The sequence below is a fragment of the Panthera pardus genome, unplaced genomic scaffold (genome assembly GCF_024362965.1).
Source record: "Panthera pardus isolate Hobbes unplaced genomic scaffold, ASM2436296v1 HiC_scaffold_4, whole genome shotgun sequence".
Classification (NCBI taxonomy): domain Eukaryota; kingdom Metazoa; phylum Chordata; class Mammalia; order Carnivora; family Felidae; genus Panthera; species Panthera pardus.
The window spans coordinates 9,072,003-9,089,670 of NW_026526969.1; the positions used below are offsets into that span (position 1 = coordinate 9,072,003).

Genomic DNA, 17,668 nt, shown 5'->3' on the forward strand with positions numbered 1-17,668 from the left:
GACCTGCATTTGTGTGTTGGTGGCAGGAGCAGAGATCCCAGGGGCTCAGAACGGTTCCCTTCAGTAGGCACACAAATAGCTCCCTTCCTATCGTACTATTCTCCGACTGCCAGTTTTATATGCCCAGGTGCCTTGCCCCCCCCCCCCCCCGTCAACACACGACTGTCTCCCTAGAAGATGGAAGACTGACTCACGGTGTAACCTCCCTCACCCCCCATCGTACACACATCCCTAGGCCTGGGAGCATCAAACTCATGTTTATTAGGAGGGAGGGAGGGAAGAGGGAGATCCCCTTGCCCTCACTCTCCTTGACACAGTGCAAAGTCCCCAAGCCTCTGCCCTTCCAGGTAGGGGTGGGGCAGTGGGTGAGCAGAAAGCCTTAGTTCTAGCAGCAAGCCAAGAAAGAGGTGGAGGAGGTTTGCGTCTTCCTCATCACAGAGGCTCATGGACCCAATCCACCTCTGCCCCTTGCCCTCTGGCAGGCTCAGACGTCAACAGGCTCCCGGCCTCGGTTCTGCCTCTTCACCACAAATACCCTCTGTCCTGACACGGTCACCAGCAGCGTGTGTTCTCCAAAGACCACTGGAGAGGAGACACACCTTCCCCCACCCGGGGGAGGGAAGGGAGCACAGAGTTAGTGGGGTACAATGGCCTCTACATGGTCACGCAAACCGGTGGGATCAAAAGCCAAAGGCATGTGATAGTTCAAGGCTCAGAGATTTGAAGATAGGAGGGTTCCATTAAATCCCCTTCCTTCTCTTGGTTTCTCCTGATTGCAGGAGTGAATCCCAAATGGAAGAAAGTGGCCAGAACCAGGGATCTCAGAGAGAGATGGTGAGAGATTGGCGGGAGACAAATTTTTTTTTCCCCGAGAAAAGAAGCCTCTGGGAGCAACCCCCACCCCCTCCCATCACCACCATTAGGGGCAGGGGCTGAGGCTCACCCGATAGGCGCTTGAAGGGTATGTTCGTGCTGTGGTGCAACCGGAAGCCACAGGCCGTGCTGACCAGCTCAGAGATAGCACTGGCTGCCTGCTCGTCATTCTCTAGATCCCCAGATGACTGCATGCAGATGGAGGAAGGAGGGCAGAAATTAGGGAACAGAACCGGGGAAGAATTCTAAGAACAGTCACTTTGGCTCTCGCACTTGTAATTCTCCCTCTCAACTTTACGGTACTCCTAAGGATACCCCCATTTTTGGAAAAAAACAAACCTGAAATTTTCCTCTGATATTGCTGCTCCTCTTGATGCCATCCTGTTTCTCATTCTTACAACATGGGCCTTCCCCCAGTGAGCACGGACTCTCATTCATTTCTTTACTGACCATTTTTTCCTAATCCCTGAAACTTGATTTCTCCCTGTGTCCCCACTTATTAGATAAATCCACGTTCTCAAACATCTGTGCCCGCCCAGTACTGACTGGTTCAAGGCTCTGTCTTTTCCTCAGTCTTTCCTCTGGTTGCCCTGTCTGTAGAATCTGAAACATACACATCCTCTTTGTCCCTGAGGCCTGCCCTACTACCTAGCCCTTGGGTAATGATGTGACAGCGGCCCAGGCTTCCTCTTTTCCGGTGCTTGTCTCAACTTCCTCTCCTAACGTCCTCAACACGGGCCTCCCAATTAGATTAAGTTCAGTGCCCTTTGCTCTCTGTGACATTCCGTACCTCAGTATCCTCATCTGTAAATTGGGACAAGTTCCTATTTATGGGCTCATGGTGAAGATTATGTTGAGGTATCACTGGTGAGATGCTTAGAACAGCTCCTAGCAGTATATACTAACTGCTCTTACTCTGTTTCTAACCAATGTCTAAAGTCAAGTCACCAAAATTACCCTTAGTTCACCCCCTCCCCAATCAACTTCCTTTCTTAATTTCCTATCTGCCATGGTGCCATCATTCTAGACTTGGGTTCACTGTCTTACTAGACAGAAAAGTATCTCCATTACCCGTCTCTAGTCATTGCCAAGATATATTGATTCTTCCTTTAAAATTTCTTCTCTCCTTGCTCTTCACTGTCACCAGACCCATCTCAGACCTAGATTTTCAAAGCAGCCCTCACCACTTCTGAATCTGGCCCTTTCCCGTCTATCTTCACACCTAATAGAACAATCTTGCTTAACTATTTCATCAGCTCACGTTTCTGTTCAAGGCTCCTATCACCCTCAAGATTAACATAAATGTGCTAATCCAGCCTTGAAAGTCCTCCACAGTCAGATCTTTCCTTACCATATTCTCTTCTTCCAAACCTTTCCAAATCTCTTCAACACGAACCTACCACGCCTACCCTGAGTACTCTCCTTTTCTGCCTGTTCACAACCATCCATCCTTTAAGACCAGCTGAATTCTCACCTCCTCCAAGAAAGTCTCCTTGTCATAATGTAAGTTATAACAGCTTTTAACCTTAAGCCTTGTCTCTCCAGCTAGATTAAAAACTTCTAGAAAGCTAACACTGTATTGTACTACGGAACAAACAAAATACAAAGGATCTTGAGTAAATACCAAATAAAAACATATTCGAGAATAACGTGGGTAATATCAGTTATCGACAAACCTATAACTAGTTGTCTGAAAAGATAGTAAACTTCTACCTCAGAAGTTCCCAGACTATGATTCCAGAGATTTTATTTGATTAGTTACCAAAAGCTTACTACGTGCCAGGCATGATAGCTAACAGTGAGAGTGGAGACAAATTAGGCTAAACTGGGCGATGTTAAAAGGGATCACTGGGCCCTGTGTCCTTGGGGGACCCCCGCCCTTGCCCACAACGCACCGCCAGCACTGCGCCTTCACTCAAAACCAGGTAGCCGAGCTGGTCTGGGATTCTCTCCAGCCCCTGGGTCAGTGCAGAAGTCTAGTGGGTAAAGTTGCGATTGGTGAGAAGCATGCCAAGGATGGCCCTCGATGCCCTTCATTTGCAAACCCATGTCTCTCGTAACAGTGCCCCCCAGACCTTTCCCCAGCCAGGGTCCTTCCAGACCCTCTCCCCTCTACAGAGCCTTCAACACAGAGCCTGAGGTTCCCATCTTCCTCACCCTCTGACCCTGGGCTCCCTTGGCCTCAGCAGCCCCATCAGCCCGCCCCATCTCCAATTCTCCTAGTGGTCCACCCCTCCCCCGCAGACTACTCGCCAGCGTCCGTACACCCTCCCACAGATCCCTCCTCAGCCCTCTACGTCGCCTCCCCTCCCATCTCCATTCTCTCTGCGTCCCGGGGTGGACAGGAGGTAAGGGCTGAGTGCAGGCCCAAAAGGGGGCAACCAAAGAGATTGGGGAACAGGGATGCGGAACCCCTGGCGCGTACTCCCGCGCATGCGTTCTCACTCACCATCGCAGCCTTAGGTGCTGGGGGCGCTCCCTTTCAGATAGGTAGCTTCCGGCTCCAGACCCAGGTCACGTGCCTTCTCCAGGCGGTCCCCTCCAGCCTTGCGCCTCCGGACTTTAGCTCCGCCCCCAAAGCGCGGATTGGAACATGACTACATCATCAGCCTTAATCTGCCAGTGAGGAGCGCCGCTTCCCAGAGACGCAAGCGGATTGGTCGCAGGTCCGCCCTAAATACCCATCTCCCAGCCCCTCAGCCGCAGATTTAGAGGAGAGGGGGGCGTGTCGGTGGGGGGCGGGGGTGGGGGCGGGGCCGGAGGGAGGAGGGCGGGCTGAGGGTGTGCGCCTGCGCGCAGAGGGCTCGGCGTTTTCTATGAGCTGGGGTTGCAATTGAGAGTGTGACAGCGAGTGAGAGAATAAAGTGAAATGCAGAGTGAAGAGCTATTCAAATGCCGTTTTTATACCTACTCCAGGCAGCTCTCTGTTTAAGACAGGGGTTTGTTCCCAAAGCGGCTTTTCCTCCTGGGATTCTGTGAGGAACGGTGTGATGGTGAGTCGAGTCCCCCGCCTCCTCCCCTCAGGGAAAGCAGTCGTGGTGCTGTCTTGTCTAGTCTGTGCCAGGAAACATTAGCAACAGTACTTTGAAGTCACTTTTTAATACATGAGTGTCACATCGAAAGTTTTTGTTTTAATATAAATAGTTTCTGGGCCCGCAATACCAATGTGACCGAGAAAGTGCTGGTGAAGTAAAATGAAGGATGATTCTAGAAATAAGTACTTTTTGGTGATAAGATGGGGGAATTGGCGCCCTCGGTGCGTTGCTGAGGGGGCCGTGAAATGATGCCACTTCTATGGAAAACCCATCAACGGTTCCTGGAAAAGCCAAATACAGAGTTAGTTCCATGAGCAGTTCCACTCCTAGATGGATACCTAGGAGACTTGAAAACATGTCCACGCAAAAACTTGCACACAAATACTCTTAATAACCTAAGGATGGAAACCACGCAAATATCCATAAACTGAACAACAGAGAAATAAAATGTGGCGTATCCATGCAGTGGACTCTCATGCAGCCATAAAAAGGAATGGCGTATTGGTAAATCCTACAGCATGGATAAACTTTGGAAACATGAACCCTGAGTGAAAGCAATCAGATACACGAGGCCACATAGAGTATTTTGCTGTTTATGCGAAATGTCTAGACGAGGCAAATCCGTAGAAGCAGATTAGAGGTTGCCAGGGGCAGAGGGGAGAGAGAAATGAGGGGGGGGGGGGGGTGACTGCTACTTGGTGATGGAAATGTTCTGGAATGATAGAGTGATGGTGGTTCCGCAGTCTGAATGTAATAAAACCACTGAATTGTGCACTTTATTTTTAAAAATATTTATTTATTTTGAGAGAGTGAGCAAGTGGGGGAGGGACAGAGAGAGAGAGAGAGAGAGAGAGAATCCCAAGCAGGATCCACGCTGTCGGCATGGAGCCTGATGTGGGGATCAAACTCATGAACTGTGAGATCATGATCTGAGCCGGATGGGGTGCCCCTAATTTGTACACTTTAAAATGGTGAATATTAGAGTATGTGAATTGCATCTCAATAAAATAAAACTAAGTACTGTTACTTGAGGAGAAGGTTAATTAGAGAAGGTGAATGCATTTTATTTCAAACGAGGTATGTTTAGAGGAGCCTTGGTGGCTCAGTTGAATTTCCAACCCTTGATTTCAGATCAGGTCAGGATCTCAAGGTTGTGGAATTGAGCCCTGTGCTGAATGTGGAGCCTGCTTAAGATTCTCCCTCTGCCCCTCTCCCCTACTCTCACTAAAATAAAATAAAATAAAATAAAATAAAATAAAATAAAATAAAATATGTATAACAAAATTTAAATTGGGAGGAGGGTGTAGAGAGACAAAGTTGTGTGGAGATGCTTAATTTGCAAAGGCTTCCCTTGGCCTTAGATATTGACAATACTTCGTAGCGTCATTTTCTTTAACTTACTGTTCAGGGCATTTTCATCCATACGCTAACTTCTCCCTCTCATTAACCACCCCGTAATAGTGTCTCTATTTTGCAGATGAGGAAGTGCAAATTTAAGAGAGGTTGAGCCCTGCTCACAGGCACCCAAGTGGGCAAGTGGCAGAGCCAGATTCCAGTCTAAGTTTGCTGACACTGAGTCTGATGCTTTTCTATTACTCCATTGGCCAACTATGTTTATTGTTATTTTTTAAAGCTACATTTAACTTTACCACAGAAATTCCCTATTTTCCTTTTTCTTGATGCAGAGAAGCCCCTCGCAAAACAATGTTCATCAGCCATCATCAGAATTGTTTCATTTTCACAAATCATAGTGCCCATGTAGAGAGCAAAGTTTCTCGTTCTTTCATTCAACCAATGTTTATTGAGCACCTTCTGTGTACTAGACACTCTTCTTGGAATTGGAGATACGGCAGTGAATAAAAACGATTTTTTTGGGACGCCTGGGTGGCTCAGGCATCCGACTTCGGCTCAGGTCATGATCTCACAGTTTGTGGCTTCAAGCCCCACCTTGGGCTGTGTGCTGACAGCTCCAAGCCTGGATGGAGCCTGCTTCAAATTCTGTGTCTCCCTCTTTCTCTACCCCTCCTATGCTCGTACTCTGTCTTTCTCTCAAAAATAAATAAACATTAAAAAATTAAATTAAAAAGACACTTTGTATTGTTGTCAAGAAAAGTGAGGGAGAGGGTGAGACAGATAATGAGTAAGAAGATGTTAAGTTATCAAGAAGTGCTATGAGGAAAAATAAAGCAGGCTTCCATTTCCATTCAGTTCAAAAAACATGAAAAACAAAATAATGTATTATTTAGGGATTTATCTATTATCTAGCTACCTATCTCAAAATGATAAAGATCAAGGGAATGATTTTTATTTTTATTTAAAAAAATGTTTTTAATGTTTTATTTATTTTTGAGAGAGAGAGAGATAGAGTATGAGCAGGGAAGGGGCAGATAGAGAGAGGGAGGGAGACAGAATCCACGAAGCAGGCTCCAGGTTCTGAGCTGTTAGCACAGAGCTTGATGTGGGGCTCGAACCCATGAACCATGAGATCATGACCTGAGCCAAAGTCGGATGCTTAATCGACTGAGCCACTCAGGCACCCCTCAAGGGAATGATTTTTAAAACTGGAATAATGGTTACTTCTGGAATAGAGAAGGGGATGGGATAGAAAGAGACACAAAAGGTTTCAAATTCATATATTGATCCCCAAATTAATATATTGACCCTGATTCCATTTTGATGATATTTGGATGTAGGGATATTGGGAAGTGCTTATGTCATGAGAGTGGTACCCTCTTGAATGGGATTAATGCCCTTTTAAGATATACCCCAGAGACCCCTCCCCCCTTTTGCTATGTGAGCACACAGCACAGATGGCAGTCTATGAAGCAGGAAGCAGGCCTCCACCAGACTGTAGGATCTGCTAGTGCCTTGATCTTGGATTCCTAGTCTCTAGAACTGTGAGAAATAAACGTTGTTGCTTATAAACCACCCAGTTCTGTATATTCAGCTCTATAGCAACCAGAATGGACTATGGCGGTAATATTCTATTTCTTAGGTTCTAAGTCTCTGTTTCTGTGTCCTCTGTGTGTGTGTGTGTACATATATACACACTTTTTAAAAAATTTTAATGTTTATTTATTTTTGAGAGACAGCACAAGTTGGGGACGGGCAGAGAGAGAGGAAGACACAGAATCCAAAGTGGACTCCAGGCTCTTAGCTGTTAGCACAGAGCCCGATGCCGGGCCCCAAACCTGCAAACCATAAGATCATGACCTGAGCCGGGGTGCCTGGGTGGCTCAGTCAGTTAAGCATCCAACTTCAGCCCAGGTCACGATCTCGCGGTCCGTGAGTTTGAGCCCCGCGTCAGGCTCTGGTCTGATGGCTCAGAGCCTGGAGCCTGCTTCTGATTCTGTGTCTCCCTCTCTCTCTGCCCATCCCCCGTTCATGCTCTGTCTCTCTCTGTCTCAAAAAATAAACGTTAAAAAAAAAAATTAAAAAAAAAAAAAGATCATGACCTGAGCCAAAGTTGGCCGCTCAACCAACTGAGTCACCCAGGTGCCCCCATACACACTTTTTAATACATGAAAGATTTGATAGTCTTAAAAATCGTAAAAAAATAAAGTAGGTCACGGCACCTGACCTGATTTGCCTCAGTCAGTTAAGTGTTCAACTCTTGGTTTTGGCTCAGGTCACGATCACCATTCATGAGATCGTGCCCCACGTGAGGCTCCATGCTGACAGCACAGAGCCTGCTTGAGATGCTCTGTCTGCCTCTCCCCGTTTGTGTTGTCTCCTTCTCTCTCAAAATAAAGATACAAACTTTAAAAAATAAAAAAAATAAATAAAATAGGTCTTATGACCCCACAATTTTACCCCAAGGTATATACCCAACAGAAAATGTGTGCATATATCTGCCCAAAGACAGAAGTAGATTGTGTCACATTCACATAATGGAGCACTATTGATCAATGAGAAGGAATGAACTAAACCATACACAACAACATAAATGAATTGCACAAACTTGATATCTAGTGAAATAAACGAATCACAAAAGAGTAAATTCTGTGTGATTTCATTTACGTAAAGTACCAAAACAGGCAAAGCAATCTATGTTGTAGAAATCAGGATGGTAGTTATCCATGGGGGAAGGGTTGAGACTGGACAAGAGGGATGCTTCCAGTACTTGGTAATAGTATTTCTTGGTCTGAATGTTAGTGTCCTGTGTGTGTTCAGTTTGTGAAAAATTGGTGAGCTGTACACTTGTGATATGTGAACTTTTCATGTATATATGTTTGAATATTACAAAACAAAGTTGAGTGAGAAGATAGAGAAGGTCAGGGTGGTGATGGGTGTGCTGTTTTACACCAGGTGGGCAGGACTGGCCTCTCATGAGGAGAAAACTGAGCAGAAACCCAAGGGAGTGAACCATGTGGGTATCTACATACCTGGGGGTAGAATATTCTGGTGAGTGCTCATCTAGCTTGTCTTAGACTGAGTTCTTTGAAGATAAGCACCTGGTATACCTTTGAAATTCCAGTGTTTACCTCAGCACCTACCACATTGCTAACCTGCAAATTGAATAATTTGTTTTTGGTATATTGTCCTAGTCACTTCTAGCACTTCCTTCTGGTTTTATTATTATTTTTTTATTTTTTTTAATGTTTATTTTTGAGACAGAGACAGAGCATGAGCGGGGGAGGGGTAGAGAGAGAGAGGGAGACACAGAATCTGAAGCAGGCTCCAGGCTCCAAGCTGTCAGCACAGAACCTGATGTGGGGCTTGAACTCACGAACTGTGAGATCATGACCTGAGCTGAAGTTGGATGCTTAACTGAATGAGCCACCCAGGCGCCCCACTTCCTTCTGGTTTTAGAGACTTTTTTTTTTTTTTTTTTTGGCCTCATGGTCTCTTAATTCTGCTCTGTACCCTTCCATGGTACTTTCTTCTTTTGGAAAGGAGGGAACAAATCCTGAGATGTAAAATGTTTATACGCAGCTGTTTCCAAATAATCTCAGACCTTCCTCTCTCTGCCTGGAAACCACATGTTCCTTTATTTACCCCCAACTTGACCCCTCCCAACACACATACTTTGTCCCACCAGGATCTAAGTGGCTCCTATTTCTAGTCTGATGCTTACTACACTTCACTGCTACTCTTTGTTTACCTGCCTAGCTCACTTACAAGCTGAGCAGCATGGGGTCAGGTCTTTGATGTTTTCAACATGTTATTCCCAAAGCATGTGACTATTACCCTGCAGTCTTTAAAAAGTGCTGGTTGAATGGATGTGCCAGGGTTAAGATCCAGGAAGAATAGAGTTGGGGTTTGGAAGTCTGTTGATGGTTATATATAATACATAACATATTTTAAAATATTTTATTTCTTAAAATCCCTTCCCCTTCTCTCTGTAGAGAGAGAGATTTATTTTAAGGAATCTCAAGCAAATCACACTGGCAAGTAGGAAATCTGTAGGGTGGGCCAGCAGGAAGAGTTGATGTTGCACCTTGAGTCTGAAACCTGCAGGACACAAGGCTAGAACTCGGGGGTTTTATGTTATTACAGGAATTCTGGAGAATTCCTTCTTTTCTGAAAAAGCTTGATCTTTTCTTATAAGGTCTTCAATTGATTGGCTAAGGCCCACCCGCATGGTGGCATTTAATCTGTTTTGTTCAAAATTAAATATTCATCATATCTTAAAAAATGCTTTCACATTGTAGGGGAGGCAGATTTTTACCTTTGCCCTCCTAGGGTCTTTGGCTGGGTCTGATGATTAAATTAACATAAGACAGGAGAAAAGTATACACATTTATTTAATGCAAGTTTTACATGACTAGGAAGCCTTCATAAGGAAACAGAGACTGAAAGAAGTGACAAAACCTTTTATACTAGGTTGAACAAAGGAAGACAGTTGTGGAAAACTAAACTGTGTGTGGGTGGTAAAGGAAGATAAGAAGAATTATTTTAATAAGGTCTGTTTTACAGAATTCTCTAGTCACAATTTCCTGTTCTTGATAATTAAGATTGTTACTTGCCCTCTGATACAGGGAGGACATCTAAGGGTCTTACCATCTGTTTTCAAGAAGAAAAGGAGGAGAGTCAGAGTGCCTTTCCTGTAACTGCTGTTTAAGTACCTTTAGCTCATAATAATTTTTATGTCACAGAGACATATTTTGGGGTGACATACTATAATTTCCTTCAACAGCAACATCTAGACTGATGTTTGACCAAACCAATGGGTACCATAGCCTAGGCAAGTTGACACATAAAGTGAACCATCACATCCACAAAAGCCAAAGAGGGTGGGTGCCCCTTTGCTGTGATGGTCTCTGTGGCAGCATTCATACCTGGGACTGCAGTTGTGGGTAATCCTTTCCCACTGGCTTTCCCTTGTCTCCACCCAGGAGTCTTATGGGATAACTGAGCAAAGGGGAAGGAATGTGCTTTGTAAGTACATATCTTGAGGAAGCACTGGTGAGCCAGAAGGGGAGGAAACACTTGAATGTCTGGAGCACTACAGCCTATGAGTGCTGGGAGCCCATATAAAGTTGGAGAGTCCACTTCCTTGGCTTTCTGTGGCCAAGAGACAACAAAGCCCATCTAATAATACACAGGCTCAAGCCACTTCGTTTCTCAAATTTAGTAGTATGTGAAAAAACAAAAAGAAGCAAAAGCAGGGTTCCAAAATTGTGCTATGATTGAAATGGTTGCACTTGAGAAATGAATGCTTTTAACACAGAGATATTACAAAGCTTTATGATTTTGACAGTCATGCAATAATTGCCAGGTTTACAAAGTTAATCTGAGAAGCAGAGTGCTATAAGACACCAGTTAAGTTGTAATCTGAAAGTCTCCTTCCTTTCTTGTGGGCATGTCTCTGACTGAATATATAACCAACACCCTTTAGAAGGAATGTTCAAAACCTACATTGAGGCTTTCATGAATGTGAAGCCCAGGCAAAAAGTCCCTCTCAGCCTGGGCTAGGCTCCCGATACAGCTTTAACATGCCTCAATTTCTTGTTATTTTTATGGCCTTAAGGAGGGGGTCCCAGACAGAATTAATAATGTGGTCATGAGTCACATCCTCAGCCCTGGCTTCATACTTTTTTTCCAGTTACAGATTTACCCTCAACTGAATTTATAATTACTTTTAGGACGTAAGTTTTTCCCCTAAGGCTAGAAAGGATTAATTCATTCATTACAGAGCTACTACTAGACATTGTTCTAGAGGTTGTGGGTAGAACAAAGCTGTCTATCGTCATGGAGTATCGTCATCTACTCTAGTAGATGGAGACAGAAAATAAGCAATACATATAAAAGGAAAATTAAGTAGCGTGTTAGAAGATGATAAGTGGTATAGGAAAAAAATCATCAGGGTAAATGGGATCCAGAGTGTGGAGGTAAGAGGGGACCTGCTGCTCTATTAAATAGGGTGGTCCTGGTAGGTTTCACTGAGGAGACATTGAGAAGACTCCGGCAAAGACTGGAAGGAGGTGAGGGAGTCAGCCTGGAGGAAATGGGAAAGAGTATCCATGGAAGAGGTAACGAATACAAAGGCTCAGTGTGTGTGCATATGAATGCGTTTATCTGATATACTTGAGAATTAGCAAAGAAGCCAATATGGTTGAAACTAAATGATCAAGTGGAGAGTAGTAGGAGTAGTAGGAGACAAGTTCAGGGAGGTAATGGAGGCCAGAACATGTATAGCTATATAGGAATTTGGTTTTTCTTTTGATTTGTTGTCAACTTCCCCCCCCCCATTATTATGCCCCGTAGGAGACTTTTTAGATTTTTATTTTCCTAATTGCTACCCTCTCATGAAATTTTAATACCATAGATATAGCTTCTATTTATCTATGTACTGTGGCCCTTTGGAGGGCTAGAAACCATTATAATATCCAAGATTTTTTCACCCCCTGCGCCCCAAAAAACAACTTTCATCCTCTTGGAGATGATATTGTTCCTGTCGAGAATGCATGCTGAGTGAAATAGGGACTCACCAGGGAGTTTAAACAGAGGAATGACATGATCTTACTATTAAAAGGATCATTCTGGATATTCTGTTGAGAAAAGGCTATAGGAAAGTAAGTGCGGAAGCAAGAAGACCAATTAAGTAAGAGATTATGGTGACGTTGACCAGGGTAGTACTAGTGGAGGTATTGAGAGGTAGTCAGATTATAAATATATCTTGAAGGTGAAACCAATAGGATTTCCTGAAGCATTGAGTGTAGGATGTGAGAAAAAATAAAGCAATAAGAATGATTTTAAGGTGTTTGGCCTGAGCCACTGTAAGGATGGCATTATCAACTTAGTGGGAAAAGATAAGGATAGAGTAGTTAATTTAGAGGGCAGTTGGTGGTGGAATCAGTTCATTTTTGCCCATATCTATCTGGTATGTATCCAAGTGGAGATTTTGAGTAGGCAGATAGAAGAGTCTGGAAATCAGGAAGGAGTTCTGTGCTAGAAATATAAATTTGGGAGCTATTGGTTAATAGATGGCCATGATACTGGATAAGCTAAACAAGGGAGTGAATGTAAATAGAGAAGAGAATCAAAGTCTGATCCCTGGGGCATGCCAACATCAAGAGATTGTGAGAAGAGGAGGAATCAGTGAAGGAGTCTGGGAAGGAACAATTTACCAATTGTTAGGTTAGAGGAAACCAGGAAAGTGAGGTGTCCTGGAACACAAGTGAAGAGTATGTATCAGGGGGGAGTGAGTGATCAGCTGGTGCAGACACTGCTGATAGGTGCTGAGAACCATCAGTAGGTGATTGATTGTTGGATTATGTGCTATGAAGGTCATTGATAATTTCAAGAAGGACAGTTTCAGTGGAATGGTCAGAACAGAGTCTGATATAAGATTAAGAGAATGGGAGTGGAGAAATCAATTACATTGAGTAAAGTCATATACTTTTAAGAGTTGTACTGCAAAGGAATCAAAGAAAAGGGGCAGTAGCTGGTAGAAGGATTAATCAGTGGATTAATCGCTAGATTAATCAGTGATTAGAGCAGACCTTGGTGATCAACGGGGTCAAGGGAAGGTTTTGTCAAATTGAGAGAATAAAAGCAGAGTTCTATGCTGTTAGGAATAACTCAGAAGCAGTGGGGGGTGGGGGCGGGTAGTGATGTAGGAGAGAGCAAAGAAAATTTTTTGGGCAATAGCCTTGTGAAATTGAGGGAGGATGGGGTCTAGTGAAGGATGGTCTTTAGATAAGAATATGGACGGTTCATTCATGGCAACTGATGGGCAGGCTGGTTAGATGCTGATAGTAGCTGGATAGAAATGCGGGTGGGGGAGTCTGTGAAATATTTTCAGAATTGGGGACTACATGGGGCGCCTGGGTGGCGCAGTCGGTTAAGAGTCCGACTTCAGCCAGGTCACGATCTCGCGGTCCGTGAGTTCGAGCCCCGCGTCAGGCTCTGGGCTGATGGCTCGGAGCCTGGAGCCTGTTTCCGATTCTGTGTCTCCCTCTCTCTCTGCCCCTCCCCCATTCATGCTCTGTCTCTCTCTGTCCCAAAAATAAATAAAAAACATTGAAAAAAAAAATTAAAAAAAAAAAAAAAAAAGAATTGGGGACTACAGCCATTGCCTAGGAGAGAGGGGGAGATGATGTATTTGGAGTTTGAGGACACAGGCCCAGGTGTGAAATGGTCATCCCAGAAAGAGTGACTAAGGAAGGTGGATGACAGCATCGTCAGTGGAGAGCAGCTCACGGAAGTGAAAGGCTGTGGTGTTGAAAGATTCACCCACATGGATTTTGAAATTGCTGAGTGTTAGGACAAGTAGGGAATTGGAGAGAGTGACACTGAGCCAGGAGCTGACATTGTTTAGAAATGAGGGAGGAGGGTTGTTGGCAGATAACAGGAGCAACTTGTGGTAGGATCTGAAAGGCCCTGAGCAGTTATGAGCTTGAGTCCCTTCCAGGTCAAGGCAGTGGAGCTGGGAATGTGGCAGGTGAGGGTGGGCAAATGTGGCCTCAGAGGCGTGGCACAGTGAGCTGGAAAGCCAAGGCTCAGGGCCAGCCAGTCAGCAGCAAGTGACCAAGCCGACTGGGAGCTAGAGTAAGGAAGGGCTCTCCTGCCTTCATTAGAGGGTGAGTGTGATTGGGGCAAGCATCTGTATTTAAACGATCCTAATGGTAAGATGGAGATGTGTAAATTCCCAGAGCTCCTGGTGCACATGATCCTATAGGGCCTGAATGGATGGGAGTCCAGTTGGCACCACTGTGGACTTGTTAAACAACAATTTCTCTTGCATTTGTGGAGTTACAGCCCTGTATTACTTGTATTTGAAAATATCAGCTCATCCTCATTCTCTATTCAGTCCCTCAAACCTCAGCTCAGGGCTGTCATTAGAATTTAGCCCCTTGCCTTGCAAACTAAGATTATGTCCATAAACTGGGGCTTTATTTTCTCAAAATTGGGCAAAACAAAATCAAATAAAATTCAGGTCCACAAATCTAGTATCATCTCTTTCCCAATTACCCCTCCCTCTCCATCATCCCCACCTCCCTTACCATAAAACCACCCATGAGAGGTAAGGAAGCCAAATTTGGTGACCCTTTCTTTTCTCTCCTCAAATAAATGACAATGTAGCCACTGCAGAAGGAATAAAGGTCTGGGCAAGTCTTGGCAGATACTCCAAAGAGAGGAAGGGTAGGAGACCAGAAAGGGGCTAAGATGGAGGTGGGATGGTAATATGAACCCAGAGGGGTGTATGCTAGATCATGGGGTTCAACCAAGTTCTAAATCGTCTCAGGGACAGAGGGGGTTGGACCCATCAAGGAGAACTTTCCTGGGTTGGACATGGGAGAGAGTCCTTTCTGATTCTGACTTTTCCCTTGAAAACTCTTCCCAAGTTGATTAGATTGTAATGAAGATATGAGTTAATATTATCTCATGATTCTTTAACGTTTTCATCACCAATGACCCCCTTTGTTATGGACTAAATGTCTCCCCTCACCCCCTTTTATATGTTGCAATCCTAACTCCAAATGTGATGGTAGTAGGTAGAGCCTTTGGGAGGTGATGGGGTCCTGAGGGTGGAGCCCTGTGAGTGGGATTAGGGCCACAATAAGAAGAGACTGGGGAGAGCTTCCTTCTTGTCTCTTTTCTCTACCACATGAGGATAAAACTAGAAGTCAGCAGTCTCAACTCAAAAGAGGGCTTTCACCAGAACCTGACCATCCTGGCACTCTGATCTTGGACTTCCAGGCTCCAGAACTAAATTTCTGTTGTATATGAGCCACCCAGGCTATGGTACTTTGGTACAGCAGCCAGGACTGAGACACCCTATTTTTAGTCTCTTTTTACAACATTATAATATGATGTAACCTTTCCCCCATTTTTGTTTCAAATTTATTAAAATTTTTCATTTCTGTTTCCAGTAGCATTGGATACCTTCAACATCCATTTCTACTAAGTATTTTATTTAAAAAAAATGTTTAATGTTTATTTATTTTGAGAGAGAGAGAGAGAGAGAGAGAGAGACAGAGAGACGGAGTGCAAAAGGGGAGGGCAGAGAGAGAGGTAGACACAGAATCTGAAGCAGGCTCCAGGCTCCGAGCTGTCAGCACAGAGCCTGATGTGGGGCTCAAACTCACAAACCGTGAGATCATGACCTGAGCCAAAATCAGTTGCTTAACCGACTGAGCCACCCAAGTGCCCTTCTACTAAGTATTTTAAATACTTCAGATAGTTCACAGACCCCACTGTGGGACCCCGACTGCCTAATTTCCTTTGTGACTGTCATTTACTCTACTGCCTGGGTCAGTTCCTGTGTGTTGTCAGTCCTGTCCATATTACTATTGCTTTTCATCAGAGCTGACTTCATGGGTGCTCAAACTGTACAGTCACACAGGGTCCCGTGCTCAGAAGGGCCTGTGCTGGGTTTAATGCTGTGCTGTCCCCATCTTGAAATTTGTAATAATTTTTGAACAAAGGGCCCCACATTTTCATTTTGTACAGGGCCCCCACATGTTGTAGTTGGTCCTGCCAGTCACGACTGGGAGAGGTCCTGGGGCTGGTTGGGGGCATAGCCCTGAATTACTCTGACAGGCTGCTCAAGACTCTGGCAGGAGGGAGGGAGACTTCCACTTTCTCACAATCCATATCTCAGACCCACTTTGTTTCCTTGAGTTAAAAAATTATAAACATGAAATCACTGCTTCACTATATACTAATTTGGATGTAAATTTTAAAAAATAAAAAATAAAGTTAAATTATAAAAAAAAAAAGTGACACGGATGATTTAAGGACAGATTTACATTTACAGATTTGTGGCTATATTTCTAAAAATCATAAAATGTCTAATGTCACTTTATTGTAATAAGGATTTTTTTAAGTAAAAAAAAAAAATTTATAAACATGAGGGGTGCCTGCGTGGCTCAGCCAGTTAAGCGTCCAACTCTTGATTTCAGCTCAGGTCACTATTGCAGGGTCATGGGATCTAACCCCTGTCAGACCCTGTCAGAACCGGCTTAGGATTCTCTCTCTTTCCCTCTCTCTCTGCCCCTTCCCTGCTCATGCTCAATATCTCTCTCTCTCTCTCTGTGTCTCTCCCCCCTCTCTAAATAAACTTAAAAAAAAATTGTAAACATGGACACGGATTCCCTCTTGCCTCTTTATTTGGAAAACCCTGCCACAAATTCTGTGCCTGTTGCTTTCATTTTTGTTTCCTTGTGCTTTATTTCATTTCCTCCCAACCAAGTGTGTACGTGGTGCAAACAGCCAAGAGTTGTTCTTGGTGGGGACCCCGTTCACCACCTCCCATGCCCCTTTTTGCCCCCACCAGGCAGGCAGCCATGCACTCCTGCACAATTCCTGCTGCTGTCTTTGAACTTTCTGCCTCCAAATGCACTGAGGGCCCAGAGTGGTAAAGGGTAGAAGGGAAAGGAGATCGAAGGAGAAGGAATGGAGAGGAGGGGGGGGGGGGGCGCGGAATGAAAGGAAGAGAGAAGCAAAGGGCGAGTAGCTGAGGGTTGGGAAGTGCTTGGGATGAGACCCCTTTAAACTTATTTTATTTTTTAGAGAGAGAGAAAGAGAACAAGTCAGGGAGAGGGGCAGAGGGAGAGAGAGAATCCAAAGCAGGCTCCACGTATATATACGTATACATATATAGAGAGAGAGAGGGAGAGAGAGAGAGGGAGACAGAGGGAGAGAGAGAGAGATTGTGCATACTATTTGATTTTTTGGCCTACCGAAAATTCAACTATGTACACACATATATTCAACTACCCATTTAAAAGAGCTACCTAGGGGGTACCTGGGTGGCTTAGTTGGTTGGCTGTCTGACTCTTGATCTCAGCTCAGGTCTTGATCTCAGGGTCATGAGTTTGGGCTCCATGCTGGGCATGAAGCTTACTACAATAATAAAATAGAGTAGAATAGAATAGAATAAAAAAATAAAACTACCTAATATTCAGTCATTTAATTTATGTAATTTAATAATTTCCTATTGTACACCTGGTTATTTAAATTGTTTTCAATTTTCATTTTTAAACAGCATGGACTGAAATTTCTTGTGCATATCCAGGATATGCACTTTCTAGATAGGATAACTTTCTAGAAGGAGCATTTTAAAGGATGGCAGTCCACAGTGTAGAGTAGTGGCAAAAGCATGTATTAAAAACACTTATATGCTCTGTAATTTAGTTACATCATTTAGTCCCTCTGTAACTCTGTTTTCTGCATCTATAAAATGAAGGTGATAGCATACTGCTTCATGGGCAGCTGTGAGGATTGAAAGAACTAATAACACACTTAGCCTAGTGTCTGGAACATGATAAGAGCTCAATAAATGTGAGCTATTATTACTGCCAGACAGC

The 17,668-nt window shown here is 44.2% G+C and overlaps 2 protein-coding genes across 9 annotated transcripts in view; one reads left to right on the top strand and one right to left on the bottom strand.

Moving 5' to 3' along the window:
* Positions 1-238: 238 nt before the first annotated feature.
* LAMTOR4 (late endosomal/lysosomal adaptor, MAPK and MTOR activator 4) lies at positions 239-3,453 on the bottom strand. 3 transcript variants are annotated; one of them, XM_053893736.1, is made up of 4 exons: positions 3,323-3,453; positions 2,769-2,849; positions 944-1,061; positions 239-599 (listed from the first exon to the last, which is right to left on the bottom strand). In XM_053893736.1, the coding sequence occupies exons 1-4, from the start codon at positions 3,323-3,325 to the stop codon at positions 553-555; spliced, it is 249 nt and encodes an 82-aa protein (XP_053749711.1). In that variant the 5' UTR covers positions 3,326-3,453; the 3' UTR covers positions 239-552. The 3 variants fall into 3 exon arrangements, with proteins under 3 accessions (XP_053749711.1, XP_019278250.1, XP_019278253.1); XM_019422705.2 differs by having other exon boundaries at positions 239-582; positions 3,323-3,452; XM_019422708.2 differs by lacking the exon at positions 2,769-2,849 and having other exon boundaries at positions 239-582; positions 3,323-3,440.
* Positions 3,454-3,671: 218 nt separating this feature from the next.
* The window catches only part of LOC109251272 (NXPE family member 3-like), a 67,459-nt gene continuing 53,462 nt past the window's right edge, over positions 3,672-17,668 (top strand). For 5 of the 6 annotated variants that reach the window (XM_019422698.2, XM_019422699.2, XM_053894063.1 and 2 more), the window contains exon 1: positions 3,672-3,866. The gene's annotated coding sequence lies outside the window, so the exon portion shown is untranslated. Of the gene's footprint in view, positions 3,867-8,216; positions 8,313-17,668 lie in introns of all 6 variants that reach the window. The other variant, XM_053894062.1, reaches the window with a different exon arrangement.

What these genes read in the sequence shown, in the direction of transcription:
- LAMTOR4 (XM_019422705.2), bottom strand. An exon ending in GTGAAGGCGCAGTGCTGGCG is followed by an intron (nt 1,062 to 2,768) that starts GTGCGTTGTGGG and finishes ATCTGCATGCAG; the next exon opens with TCATCTGGGGATCTAGAGAA. An exon ending in ACCCTTCAAGCGCCTATCGG is followed by an intron (nt 583 to 943) that starts GTGAGCCTCAGC and finishes TCTCCTCTCCAG; the next exon opens with TGGTCTTTGGAGAACACACG.